This window comes from Bubalus kerabau, chromosome 12 (genome assembly GCF_029407905.1).
Source record: "Bubalus kerabau isolate K-KA32 ecotype Philippines breed swamp buffalo chromosome 12, PCC_UOA_SB_1v2, whole genome shotgun sequence".
NCBI classification, from domain to species: Eukaryota; Metazoa; Chordata; class Mammalia; order Artiodactyla; family Bovidae; genus Bubalus; species Bubalus kerabau.
This window is the reverse complement of record NC_073635.1, coordinates 32,978,805-32,991,188: the sequence shown is the minus strand read 5'-3', so window position 1 is coordinate 32,991,188 and position 12,384 is coordinate 32,978,805. Positions and strand designations below refer to the sequence as shown.

The window sequence follows — 12,384 nt, the reverse complement described above, 5'->3', positions numbered from 1 at the left end:
TTCTCCGAGTGTGTATCTATTAACCCCAAATTCCTAATTTATCCCTCCCCCTTCCCCTTTCAGTAACCATAAATTTGTTTTCTGTGTCTGTGAGTCTATTTCTGTTTTGTAAATAAGTTCATTTGTATCAGTTTTTAAGATTCCACATGTCAGCAGTATCATATGTTGTCTTTCTCTGTCTGACTTATTTCACTTAGTATGAAAATGGACCTTATGATGGATCTTAGTCTAGGTCCATCCATTTTGCTGTAAATGGCATTATTTCATTCTTTTTTATGACTGAGTGATATCGTGAGTCTGAGTGAACTCCAGGAGTTGGTGATGGACAGGGAGGCCTGGCGTACTGTGATTCATGGGGTCGCAAAGAGTCGGACACGACTGAGCGACTGAACTGAACTGATATTGTATTATATATATGTACCACATCTTCATCCATTCCTCTGTCCATGGGCATTTAGGCTGCTTCCATGTCTTGGCTATTTTAAATAGTGCTGCTATGAACATAAGGGTGCTTGAATCTTTTTAGAATTTTTCTAAAATTGAAGGATAGTGGATTTACAATGTTGTGTTAATTACTACTATATAGCAAAGTGATTCAGTTATACATATACATGCATATATATACACATGCATTCCTGCTTTTTAAAATATTCTTTTCCATTATGGTTTATCATAGGATATTGAATATAGTTCTCTGTGCTCTATAGTAGGATTTGTTGTTTATCCATTTTGATATAAACCCTTAGATCTGCTCACCCCAGCCTTTCTCTCCATCCCTCTCCCAAGCCCCGCCCCCTTGGCAACCAAAATGTGTTCTCTAAGTCAGTGATTCTGTTATAGCTTCACAGACAGGATCATTTGTGTCATATTTTAATTCCACATATAAGCGATATCATATGATATTTGTTCTTTCTCTTTATGACTTAGTTCACTTGGGATGATAATCTCTAGTTGCATCCATGTTGCTGCAGATGGCATTCTTTTGTTCTTTTTTATGGCTGTGTAATATTCCATGGTATATACGCACCACATCTTCTTTATCCGCTCATCTGTTGATGGATCTTTAGGTTGTTTCCATGTCTTGGCTGTTGTGAATAGTGCTGCTGTGAACATGGGGGTGCATATATCTTTTTAAAATAATTTTTATTTAGTTAGTTATGTTTGGCCGTGTTGGGTCTTTGTTGCTGTGTGGGCTTTTCTCTAGTTGTGGAGGCTACTCTCTAGTTGCGGTGCTCGGGCTTCTCATTGCCATGGCTTCTCTTGCTGCAGAGCATGGGCTCTGGGGCTGGCGGGTTACATTTACATTTGCGGGTTAGCAGTTACAGTTCCCAGGCTCTAGAGCACAGGCTCAATAGCTGTGGCCCTTGGGCTTAGTTGCTCTGCAGAATGTGGGATCTTCCCAGGTCAGGGATCAAACCCATGTCTCCTGCATTGGCAGGTGGATTCTTCACCACTGAGCCACCAGAGAATCCCCATATATGTTTCTGAATTAGAATTTTATCTGGAATATATGCCCAGGAGTGAGATGGCTGGATCATATGCAATTCTATTCTTAGTTTTTTAAGGAACCTCCATACTGTTTCCACAATGGCTGCACCAATTTACATTCCCACCAACACTGTGGTGGGGGGGTCCCTTTTTGTCCATAACAAGGGCTGTAGTTTTAATAACTTTGCAAAGTTATGGAACCCCCAATCACAGTAAAAAACAAAACAAAACTGATTTTCATCAAATACCGATTCTGTTTTGATCACAAATATCTTCACAAATAAGACAACCTTAAAATGTTCTGTAATGTGGTGTGACACCGTTATTCTGGTGCTTACCAGGAAGTGGAGTCGACTCTTCAAATTGTACTTTATTCACCAGAAATAGGGACTTCTTTTTGCATCCTGTGAGGAGCCGTGACATGATGACAAGACACCCTAGCGCTGGCCAAAACCACAAAGCTCCATATTTTTGGATCCATGTGGATATTTTAAAAGTAAACCCCAGCCGTAACAAACAGCCTTCCCTCCTGGGGCCCAGCCCATGGGCCCTCTGTGCCCTCCAGGTCCCCTTCGCTGTTCAGGCCTCAGGCCCTTTGCTCTGGTTCCACTTTGGTGTCTTCTTTATACCTGAGACCCAGCACTGTGTGGGGGAACGGGTGCTCACAGAGGTGTTTCCTGACACCCCTTTAAACATTCTGTGTGCCCAGCTCGTATTTCCCTTTGGCTGCAAATAAGAGTATTTGCTGAATGCTCCTGAAACCAGAAAGATAAGTATTGTTTATATAAAAAACAAGGCGGCGGGCAGCACAGGGATTGGTTGGCACCTCAGTAAAGTCATGGAGTTCTGGCCCCTTCTGCCGTCCTTGGGGTGCAGTTTGCTTTGTGGACACAAGTATCGGCTTCTTATCCAAGAAAGAAGGAAGGGAGTCAAGCTTTCTCTCTCTCTCCCTTCATCTCTCTTTCTTATAGAAGCTCCCCACCCCCGTGTTTCTCCGGGCACCTCACTGCCCATCTTGGGCCAGGTGCCCCACCTTAGTTTAAATAATGTCAAGGAGAAAAGGAGATGAGCAAGGCTCTTAGACCAGTGGACAGAGCTCACCATTGACCAGACCACATGGTTCTATGCATAAGAAAAGGGGACTAGTTATCTGGAAGGAAGGTCATCTCCAGTCAGCTGAGGATCACTTTTTTTCTTGCCTTTTCCTTGAAGGTAGACCAAACATCCCAAGGCGGGCAAAGGTCCTGCCTTCTGTGTCTTTGTTGTCCTGTCTTTGAGTGGCTTGTCTGAAGGAAAGCTAAATAGATAGTTTGAAAATCATAAGTCCTGGGGCTTCCCTGCTGGCTCAGTGCTAAAGAATCCGCGTGCCAATGCAGGAGATTTGAGTTCAATTTCTGCTCCAGGAAGATCCCAAATGCCATGGAGCAACTAAGTCTGTGCGCCACAACTACTGAGCCTGTGTTCCAGAGCCCAGCAGCCACTACTACTGTGCCCTAGAGCCCGTGCTCTGCAAACAGAAAAGCCACCACAACGAGAAGCCCACACACTGCAACGAGCGAAAAGCCCGAGCTGCAACAAGGACCCAGCACAGCCAAAAATTAATAAGTAAATAGATAAATAAAATGATTAAAACTATATATGTTCTGATATCATACTCAGCAGTAAAAAGACAAAATTATTGATAGATGCAATGACGGATGGATGTCACAGAGGGTTTTGTTATGTTGAGCGAAAGAAGCCAGACACTAAACAGTGCATCCTCCATGGCTCACCTCTCACGTAGATCTAGAACAAGAGAAAGTGCTTTTAGGGAAAAAAACTCAGAACATGGTGACCTCGGAGAAGCGTGAGGATTACCCAGGAAGGGATACAAGGAAATTTTCTGGGAGAAGGCAGTGTTCTGTTTTGTGACACAGGTGTGCTTCCCAGGTGGCTTAGTGATGAAAAATCTGCCTGCAGGAGATGCGAGAGATGTGGGTTCGATCCCTGGGTCGGGAAGATCCCCTGGAGAAGGAAAGGGCAGCCCACTCCAGTGTTCTTGCCTGGAAAGTTCCATAGACAGAGGAGCCTGGTGGGCTACAGTCCATACCGTCGCGAAGAGTCAGACACGACTGAGGACGCACACATACCTGAATTACAAGCTGTGTGCATTTCAACAGACATACATTTCACAATCGCCTTTGGGGTGGGCTTGGGGGGAAAAGTGTGGATGAAACTAGAATGGCAGGATGTTGCTGGATGATGGGATCCTTCGTCATTTGTTTTTGTTTATGTGTTGAGTTTTTCAAAATTAAAAAAAAATAAGTATTTTCTCCTATTTCTTTCATTCCACCTGGGTCTTTAGTGTGAATTCCTCTCACTGAGGTCCTTCTCTGTGAACATCTGGGTCAGTGGGCAGAGGATGGGGTGCAGACTCTGCCTCCAACACACCCTGAACCTTTGCAGCTTGCAGCCTGTGGACATCTTGAAGCTGAGACGGTGGCTCCTCTGTGTGTCCGGCCCAGTGCACAGAGCCCTGCCAGAGGGGGCGCTCACAAAATAAATATTTCAATAAATGAATAAGTTAACAGGAGAGTTAAGCCTCTTGGTTTAAGCCTCTTAAACCGCCTGGAGGGACTGAGATGAGAAACTGGCCCCAGAGAGCAGAGTGGCACATCAAAGGAATCATTTCAACAATCCCAGACTCTTGTATCTTCCCAAACATAGAAAAGAGAGGTAAATTCCTTACCTTGAGACATCTGGTTTTCTTTAGTTAGCAGGAATCTTTTGCTGTTTCGACTACCTGCTCTCTGTTGCAAAAACTCTGATCTGTCCTGAGCAGTCCCTCAGAACTACCCAAGACGCTGTGTCCTGGGCTTAAGTCCTCAGTTTCGTCCACTGAGTAAAACACCATTCTCAACTTTTAGGTTGTGCATCTTTTTTTTCAGCTGACATTTTCCTTTTTTTTTTTTTTAACTTTTTTATTGAAGTGTAGTTGATTTACAATGTGTGAATTTCTGCTGTACAGTTGAGTGACTCAGTTATACATATATATACTTTTAAAATTATTTCATTATTTTATTTACTTATTTGTATTTTGGCTATCCTGGGTCTTCATCGCTGTGTGCAGGCTTTCTCTAGCTGCGGCGAGCTGGGGCCACTCTCCGGCTGTGGTGCCCGCGCTTCTCATTGAGGTGGCTTCTCTTGTTTCAGAGCATAGGCTCTAGGAGGCTTGAGCTCAGTAGTCAGGGTGCGTGGGCCCTAGAGTGCAGGCTCAGTAGTTGTGAATGGGCTTATTTGCTCCACAGCATATGGGATCTTCCCTGGACCAAGGATCGAACCTGTGTCACCTGCATTGGCAGGCAGATTCGTTACCACTGGACCACCGACACTTCAGTGGGAAGCTTTGGAAATACGTCTAATCCTTCCTCACCCTTCATGATCTCTGCTTTCTGCTGGATGAGAAGGGCCTGTCGGACCACCTGGATGGTGGGGAAGAGGAGATCAGAGGAAGCCATGAACGGAAGCTTGGCTGTTCCATCCTAAGTTTATTTCTTAACTCATCCCAGCCCCACGGCTAAGCTACAGCAGTGTTGGCTGGATGCTCGGTCCTCTCCTCGCTGGAAGTATTTCCTGCTGAGATAACAGCTGTCCGGGCCTCCCACAGAGAAGGACAAGGCCGCCAGCCTGAAAGCGGTCCGAACAGTGATTTGGTTCCAGCATCCAAGGGTTCTTCTGCCTCTGCTGTTTTCTCTTTTTAAATCCGATAAAGCTAAGGCAGGAGCAAATCTTACTGTAATAGGAAAAAATGAAAACAACCCACCACAACCCAGCCCTTGGGCCTGTGGTTTCAGTAATTAGCTCAATGTGTTAATGAGAGTCTTCAGGGAGAACGGCATTAATTAATGGGTGAATCTCACTGTAATAAATGTATAGGCAATTTTCTAAATGCAGATGGCCGAGTCTGCCCTGATGGTCTACCTAGAGCCACTCAATACGGTAAGTGTTGGAGGAAAGTGGTCCATTTGTGAAATACTTCATGATCCTGATTAGGAGTGAAATCGTGCTGGTGTTTGCTCTCCTCTGTATTATTCGTCTCTCTGGGCTGTGGACCCATTCTTCCCCCACCTCTGTTGCGTTCTAAGGCTTTTTATTGCTCCCCTTGTCCTGAATGGGGAGACATGTCTCTCCTTCCTGGGGGGCTGAGCTGGACCTCCCTGCTTTGTGGGCTTTCTTTCTTGGTTTCTCAGCCCCAAGCCGGCCGGGGGTCTTTATCTCCTCTTTCTGTGAATACCATAAGTGGCTAGGATGTGGTCCAGTTGGGGATCAAGACACCATTTTAGAAAAAGTAGCTTCCAGGATATGTGACACTCCAAAGCCACCATTTCTTTAAGAAAACATTTGCTATTAGTTGGTTACAGACACTTAAAAGAGACCAGTAAGGGGACCTCCCTGGTGGCGAGTGGATAAGAATCCGCCTGCCAGCGCAGGGGACGCAGGTTTGACCCCTGGTCTGGGAAGATTCCACATGCCGTGGAGCAGCTAAGCCCATGTGCCACAGCCATTGAACCTGTGCTCGAGAGTCTGGAACCTTAAGAGCTGAGCCCATGCTCCCCAACAAGAGAAGACACAGCACTGAGAAGCCCACACACTCAGTGAACAGTAGCCCCAGCTCACCCCAGTGAGAGAGAGCCGGCGAGCAGCAATGAAGACCCACCGCAGCAAAAACAAATAAATACATAAATTAATTAATTAAAAAATTTAAAACATAGTAAGGACAGGGCACGAAGAAATGAATTCCTCTTTCCTTTTCACTAACCCTCTGGGTCAGATTTGCCTTCTGGCTTCACTTTAGAACCTGGGCTCAGATTTAAGAGTGTTTCCAGGCCTGCCTTTGGACCTGGCTGTCTCCTCAGGCTTCTCTTGGGCACACCACGGGGACGTCACAGCCACATTCCAATTCAACTGCTCTGGATCAATAAACTTGAAAAATGACAAGAAGTCAGAATTCATCGCCACCATTATCTAGACGATAAATCTGTTTAACAAATCTCTATGCACAAGATTCAAATTAATTGGAAAACCCAGTTAAACAGAAATGGCTTGGCTTGGCTTTCGACTCCGTGTTTTAAGAATCAAAATGGGAAACTGCTGGATGGTCACTGTCGTTGCTTAGGACGAAGACCACCTGTTTGCCCCTGGACCAACTCCTTCTTCACTGGGCGTTTCCCACACTCACTGCAGACACTGAGTCACCATCTTGTGCTTGGTGAACCTGGGAGGATGTTCAGGAGATGATGGAGTGATGGTGGTGGAGGATGGAGGATGTTCTGAGGCTCTTGCGCCTGCCAGTCTCTGTCTGACGCCCCCTGGAGGGAAGCTGAAGCAGCACATTCCAGGAACACCTGTTTGTACATGAGGTGGGATTCCCCCACCCCCACCCACAATGAGGAGTAAACTAAATCAATCAGACCTTGTGTCTGATGAAAGGATTCTGAATCCAGCACAAAAATCCAGGACAGTCACAGAAACTGTATGGTCCTGGAATCAACACATTATTTTAAAAAGCTTTTTGTTTCGTATTGGGGTGTAGCTGATGAACAATATTGAGCTCATTTCAGATGAACAGTGGAGGAACTCAGCCATACATATCCATATCTCCATTCTCCCACAGACTCCCCTCCCATCCAGGCTGCCACAGAACTCAGAGCAGAGTTGGGTGTGCTATGCAGTAGGTCCTGGTTGGTTATCAATGAATTTTTTTTTAAGCACCAAAATGGAATTTGAGATTATGGAGCACTCACAGCCCAGATGAGAAGAGGTAGACTGAAGGGATTGGGATACTTGTTTCAAGCCAACTGGACAGAGTGGAAGGAGGCCCAGACCAGCTCCCAGCCTCCAGAGGAGCACACAGGTCTCCTTGACCCGGGAGGGGGCTGAGGCTCCCCGCTTACTGTTTTCTTGCCAGCCCTGAGGTGTGCACCCTTCTGGGGCCTGGCCACTGATGCACTGGCCTCGCTGTGCTGGACCTGGCCTAAGCCTCGTCTTTGGAGTCAACAGGTTGCTAAATTTAGACAGGAGCAGCAGATTTAGCAAAGTGAAGAAGCCAGCATGGCCAAGCCAGGCCCTCAGGGGCTTAACCGGATGTAGTCCGTGTGCCTGCCACAGCCTCCCACCCAGTGCCTGGGTCCTGGGGAGGCTGGGAGGCAGCAATCCACGTAGCAGTTACTGTGGGCTGAGAAGAAAGAGGCAAGTCTAACTCCCTCCTGTGCCGGTGGTTACTGGAAGCCGAACACGTGACAAACGGTGTTAAGAAAATCCTTGCTGGGAGTTTGAGGAGACACTGTGTGCAGGACCAGGAGACAATCAGCCTCCCGCCTCCCGCTCCCCGGACCCTCCAACCAGAACCAGGTGTGTGCCGTCCCCTCTGCTATGAGAAAGCAAGGACCACGGACACTCAGCCTCCAAGCCTGGGCTGTGTCGCACATGCTTGCTGATCTGTTCTGAACAGTTCCATGACCCGAGTGAGCATTGAGAGGGAGACCATTGCCAGTCCACTCCTGGACCACATTCAAGTACCACAGAAACAGTGCGGACCTGTGCTGGGCACCCAGCCAGAGAGCTTCATCTTTTACCATAATTCTTTTATTCAACAAATCTGTGACCGTCCACCTTCTTATCCCCCCAGGCACCAGTGCTGAGGATAAGACAGTGGGGAATGTGGATGCTCTTCCTGACCTCATGGAGCACATGGTCCAGTGGCGGAGAGCAGGTAAAACGATTAAGTCACAAGGCCCCTTTTGCTTGTCCGATGAATATACCCAGTGATTTGTTACAGGGGCTTTTGGGTGCTAAGGGGACAGGTCTGTCTCCCTGAGGCCAGGACCAAGGATCTAGCCAGACTGCAGGCCCTAGATGGCAGAGGAATTGAGGGTACTTTACAGAGTTAGACTGCCTAGGTTACAGTCTTGTCCCTGTCCCTCACCGTGCTGCGGTGACCTCTGCCAAGTCTACCGTGCACATCTGAGCCTGTTCCCTCCATGTAGAAGTGTGCCCAGCGCCTGGCCTCTGATGGGGCCATGTCTGTGCTGGTGTCCAGTGCCAACTGGGTGTCTGGCACACAGGAAGTGTTAACTGTTGGCTTGCCAAGAGATCTTGGCCTGAAGTTTTAGTTTACTGAGGGCAGTTCAGTTTATTTGCTTAACAGTAACAACAATCTTGGCAGCTAGGGGGCCTGGTAGGTGATCAGGGAATATGATTGCAGAGTTCAGGCTGGAAGGGCAGGCAGGTCAATGGCTGTCGCAAAGAGAGGGGTGGCCCTGGACCCCAGGGCTGCCCCGAGACTCTGTTCGGCAGTTCCTGAGACTGCAGACTGGGGGTACCTGGGGCAGCAAGAGAGAGGAGTGCTGGAAGCTACTGTGATTATGAAATCAGAGCACTTTCCTGACTTTTCCGTCTCTTGTTCACCTTTAGGCGGAAAAACTGAACCGGGGCCGGGCTCACTCCTGTGTCTGAGCCTGGCTTCTCAGAGGAAGACAGGACAGGATGTTTTCCTCTCATTTTCACTGGAAGTGTGAGGAGTGAGGATGCCCGTCCTGAGCATGTCCTGAGGAGAGTTTAAGTTCCTAGTTTAGGTTCTAAAACTGCAATCTGAGCCCATTAGAGAGAGCCTGGGCTGCTGACTCGCACGGGAAAACAGTGCATTAGCCTATTTCCTTCCCGTAAAGACCTGTGAAAGCCAGTGTGATTTTTGCAGAATGAGGTTATTGCAGCCAGTAATCAGCTCGGGCAGCACCAGCAGGCCTGAAATCAAGCAGATGGGGTCAAGGCAGGCCTGTGTGCTGGAAAGGGGGAGCAGGGAAGGAGGCTGTCTGCCTGGTGTGGGACGTGAGCGAATTTATCTGCATAGTCACAGTCACCCGAGGGCGTCGGGATCAGCCCCATTTTACAGACAGGGAAGCTGAGGCTCAACCCTCTTGGATTCTGGTCCCTGGCACTGGGAGTGGAGCAGCCTGAGGGAGGAAAAGCCTCCCAAACGAGATGGCCCAGGCTTGAATCCCTCCTCCACACCCACTGGCCAGGTGATCTGGGGTTGCATGTTCTTGATTTGTGGGAACCTCAGTTTCCTCAGGGGCAGAAGGGAAGAGAGAATGGACGTTGACAGTGGAGACTGGAGTGTGAGTTTGAACGGGGTGTGGAGACAAACGTCCTAAGTAACGTGGTTGGCTGGTCACGCTGTCCCTCTTCCGTTTGAGGCCCTCTTCTCTGTGTCTTCTTAGCCGTTCTGTTGTTGTGTGAACATCTCACATGCTTTGAGTTCTTTAGAGACCTGGAATATTTGTTGGTGTCCCATGTGTTAGAATCCCGAATGCCCGAACCCTTGTCTCAGCTGGAAGAGGGTAAAGATGGTGGGTCTGGCCAATGGGCAGTTATTGAGTGATATCCACAGAGCAGCCCACCCCCTCCATCCCATCCCTCTGGGCCATCACAGAGCACCAAGATAAGCTCCCTGTGTTATATATAGCAGCTTCCTACTAGCTATCTATATGATAGTGTATATGTGTCAATGCTACGCTCCCAATTCGTCCCACCCTCTCCTTTCCCCGCTGTGTTCACAAATTTGTTCTCTATGTCTGTGCCTCTATTCCTTCCCTGCACATAGGGTCATCATACCATTTTTCTAGATTCCATATATGTGTTACTATACAATCTTCGTTTTCCTTTTTCCGATTTACTTCACTCTGAGTGACAGACTCTATGTCCATCCACGTCTCTACAGATGACCCAATTTCATTCCTTTTTATGCCTGAGTAATATTCCATTGTATGTATGCATCACAACTTTATCCATTCATCAGTTGATGGACCTTTAGGTGGCTTCCATGTCCTGGCTACTGTAAACAGTGCTGCAGTGAACACTGGGGTACATGTGTTTTTTTGAATTATGTTTTTCTCAAGGCATATGCCCAGCAGTGGGATTACTGGGTCATATGATAGTTCTACGTTTATTTTTTTTTTTAGGAACCTCCATACTGTTCTCCATAGTGGCTATATCAATTTGCATTTGCACCAACAATGCAAGAGGGTTTTCTTTTCTCCACCTCCTCTCCAGCACTTATTGTTTGATTTTTTAAATGATGACCATTCTGACCACTGTAGGGTGATACTTTTTGTAGTTTTGATTTGCATTTCTCTAACAATGAGCGACATTGAGCATCTTTTCATGTGTTTTTTGGCCATCTGTATGTCTTCTTTGGAAAAATGTTTATTTAGGTTTTAAACCCATTTTTGGATTGGATTGCTTGTTTTTTTTAATATTGATCTGCATGAGCTGCTCATGCATTTTAGAGAGTAATCCTTTGTCAGTTCAACAAGGTATTCTCAGCTCCTCTAAGTGGCATTCCTCCGGGCCCAAGGAAGCGACCTCAGAAGGCTTAGCAGGCCGGCGTGCCTGGGAACGGGGTGCGGGGGTGCACTCCCATGCCATCCACTTGGTGGTTGCCCTACTCGCTCGAGGGTGTTCTCTGCAGAGCTTTTCACCTGGTGGGTCACTGTCCCGTCTGGAGCTCCTTGAAATGAAGACCGTCCGTGCCCGCATGGTCCTCTCATTGTTGTCTCTGGTCTGTTTACTCCCGACTCTCTTTGGGGAGGAAAATGCTAGAAACCACATCGTAATGGGCCAATTAGTCCCAGTGCTGTGCGGTGTTGACTGTTTAGTTACCACCATATTGTGTACAGAACTAATTGTGGTGAAAGCAAATGAATGGTCAGGAAACAAACAGGCTACTAGAAAATAATTACTTGGAGTGTTTCTCTTTAGTACCTGTGCAGGGAATTCATTATAGTCAACAGCCTCTAAGCTGCTCGAAATAGTGGTATTTGTCATTTTCATAGAAACTTGATAATGACATTAATTTATCTTAATGGCCTGTTCTATTGTTATAAATAGTAAAATTAGCTCAAATTGTCTTGCTTCTGCTGGTTTTGGATGGCTGCAGAGGGCCCCACAGCCGCCGACGAGTAGATAATTTGGTGTACTTGACAGATTTCCAATAATTTGTTATGTGGAACATGAGTAATGCTAGTACCATTAATGTTCATTTTCCTCTAAATTCATTACTGCCCTTTTCCCTTTTATCTTTTTTAATGTCTGGGCCATTTTTCTGTATTTCAAGTGGAGCCACAGAGCCTATTCGTATTCAGCCAGCTATTAACATTCTGCACATAGCGAGCATCCCATAGAAAACAACTCTTTATGAAATGATGAGCCCGGTCGCTCTTTATGACAGAAAAACAGGCAGAAATGGGGTGCTTACTGGTATCAGGGCCTGGGTGTAATTAAGTCAAATGTAATTTTAAAGAAATTTAAATGTTTTCATTTTATGGCAAAGGTAAAATATACTCAAGGGAGACTCTAAGAAGGTGTAAATGCATTAACCACACTTACACCTCCCTTCCACATCACTCTTGTCTCAACTTCCCCGGGGCATTTATCAAAGGTGAGCAGGCAGTGTTTCCTAACAAATTCCATTGTAATTAACCCCTAAGAAATAGGACGACTCATTTCATTTCTGTAAGCAGATATGTTGACATAATATCTGAAACAAATGTGAAGGCTCTTTATCATCTGGAAAACTCCTACGATTTGGTTTGTTCGCTTTTTCCAGATCTTTGTCTGTATTTCTCCCATTTACTGGGAGAGATCATAAAATCAGTTGCTTCTGTCCCTCAGCATTTTCTAAGTATGCATCCTCTTCTTTTGTGTCATCATGTGAAGGCTTTCAAATAATAGTCCGATTAGAGCTTTTTATCATTTTAATAATGGATATATTATGGTTCAGTTCAGTTCGTTGTTCAGTCATGTCCGACTCTTTGTGACCCCGTGGACTACAGCACGCCAGGCTTCCTTGTCCATCAC

At 46.5% G+C, this 12,384-nt stretch overlaps 1 protein-coding gene across 8 annotated transcripts in view; it reads left to right on the top strand.

The window, feature by feature from the left end:
• Positions 1 to 12,384, top strand: part of LOC129624485 (uncharacterized) — a 93,396-nt gene that overhangs the window by 9,604 nt on the left and 71,408 nt on the right. For 4 of the 8 annotated variants that reach the window (XR_008700981.1, XR_008700982.1, XR_008700980.1 and 1 more), the window contains exon 2: positions 8,156 to 8,239. The exons of 2 other annotated variants lie outside the window; for them this stretch is intronic. Coding sequence is in view for 1 of the 6 variants with exons in the window: in XM_055542485.1 (XP_055398460.1) it covers positions 4,776 to 5,013 (238 nt within the window). In the remaining 5 variants the exon portion in view is untranslated. Of the gene's footprint in view, positions 1 to 4,775; positions 5,241 to 8,155; positions 8,240 to 8,940; positions 9,947 to 12,384 lie in introns of those variants that run through there. 2 more of the 8 variants (XR_008700984.1, XM_055542485.1) reach the window with 2 other exon arrangements.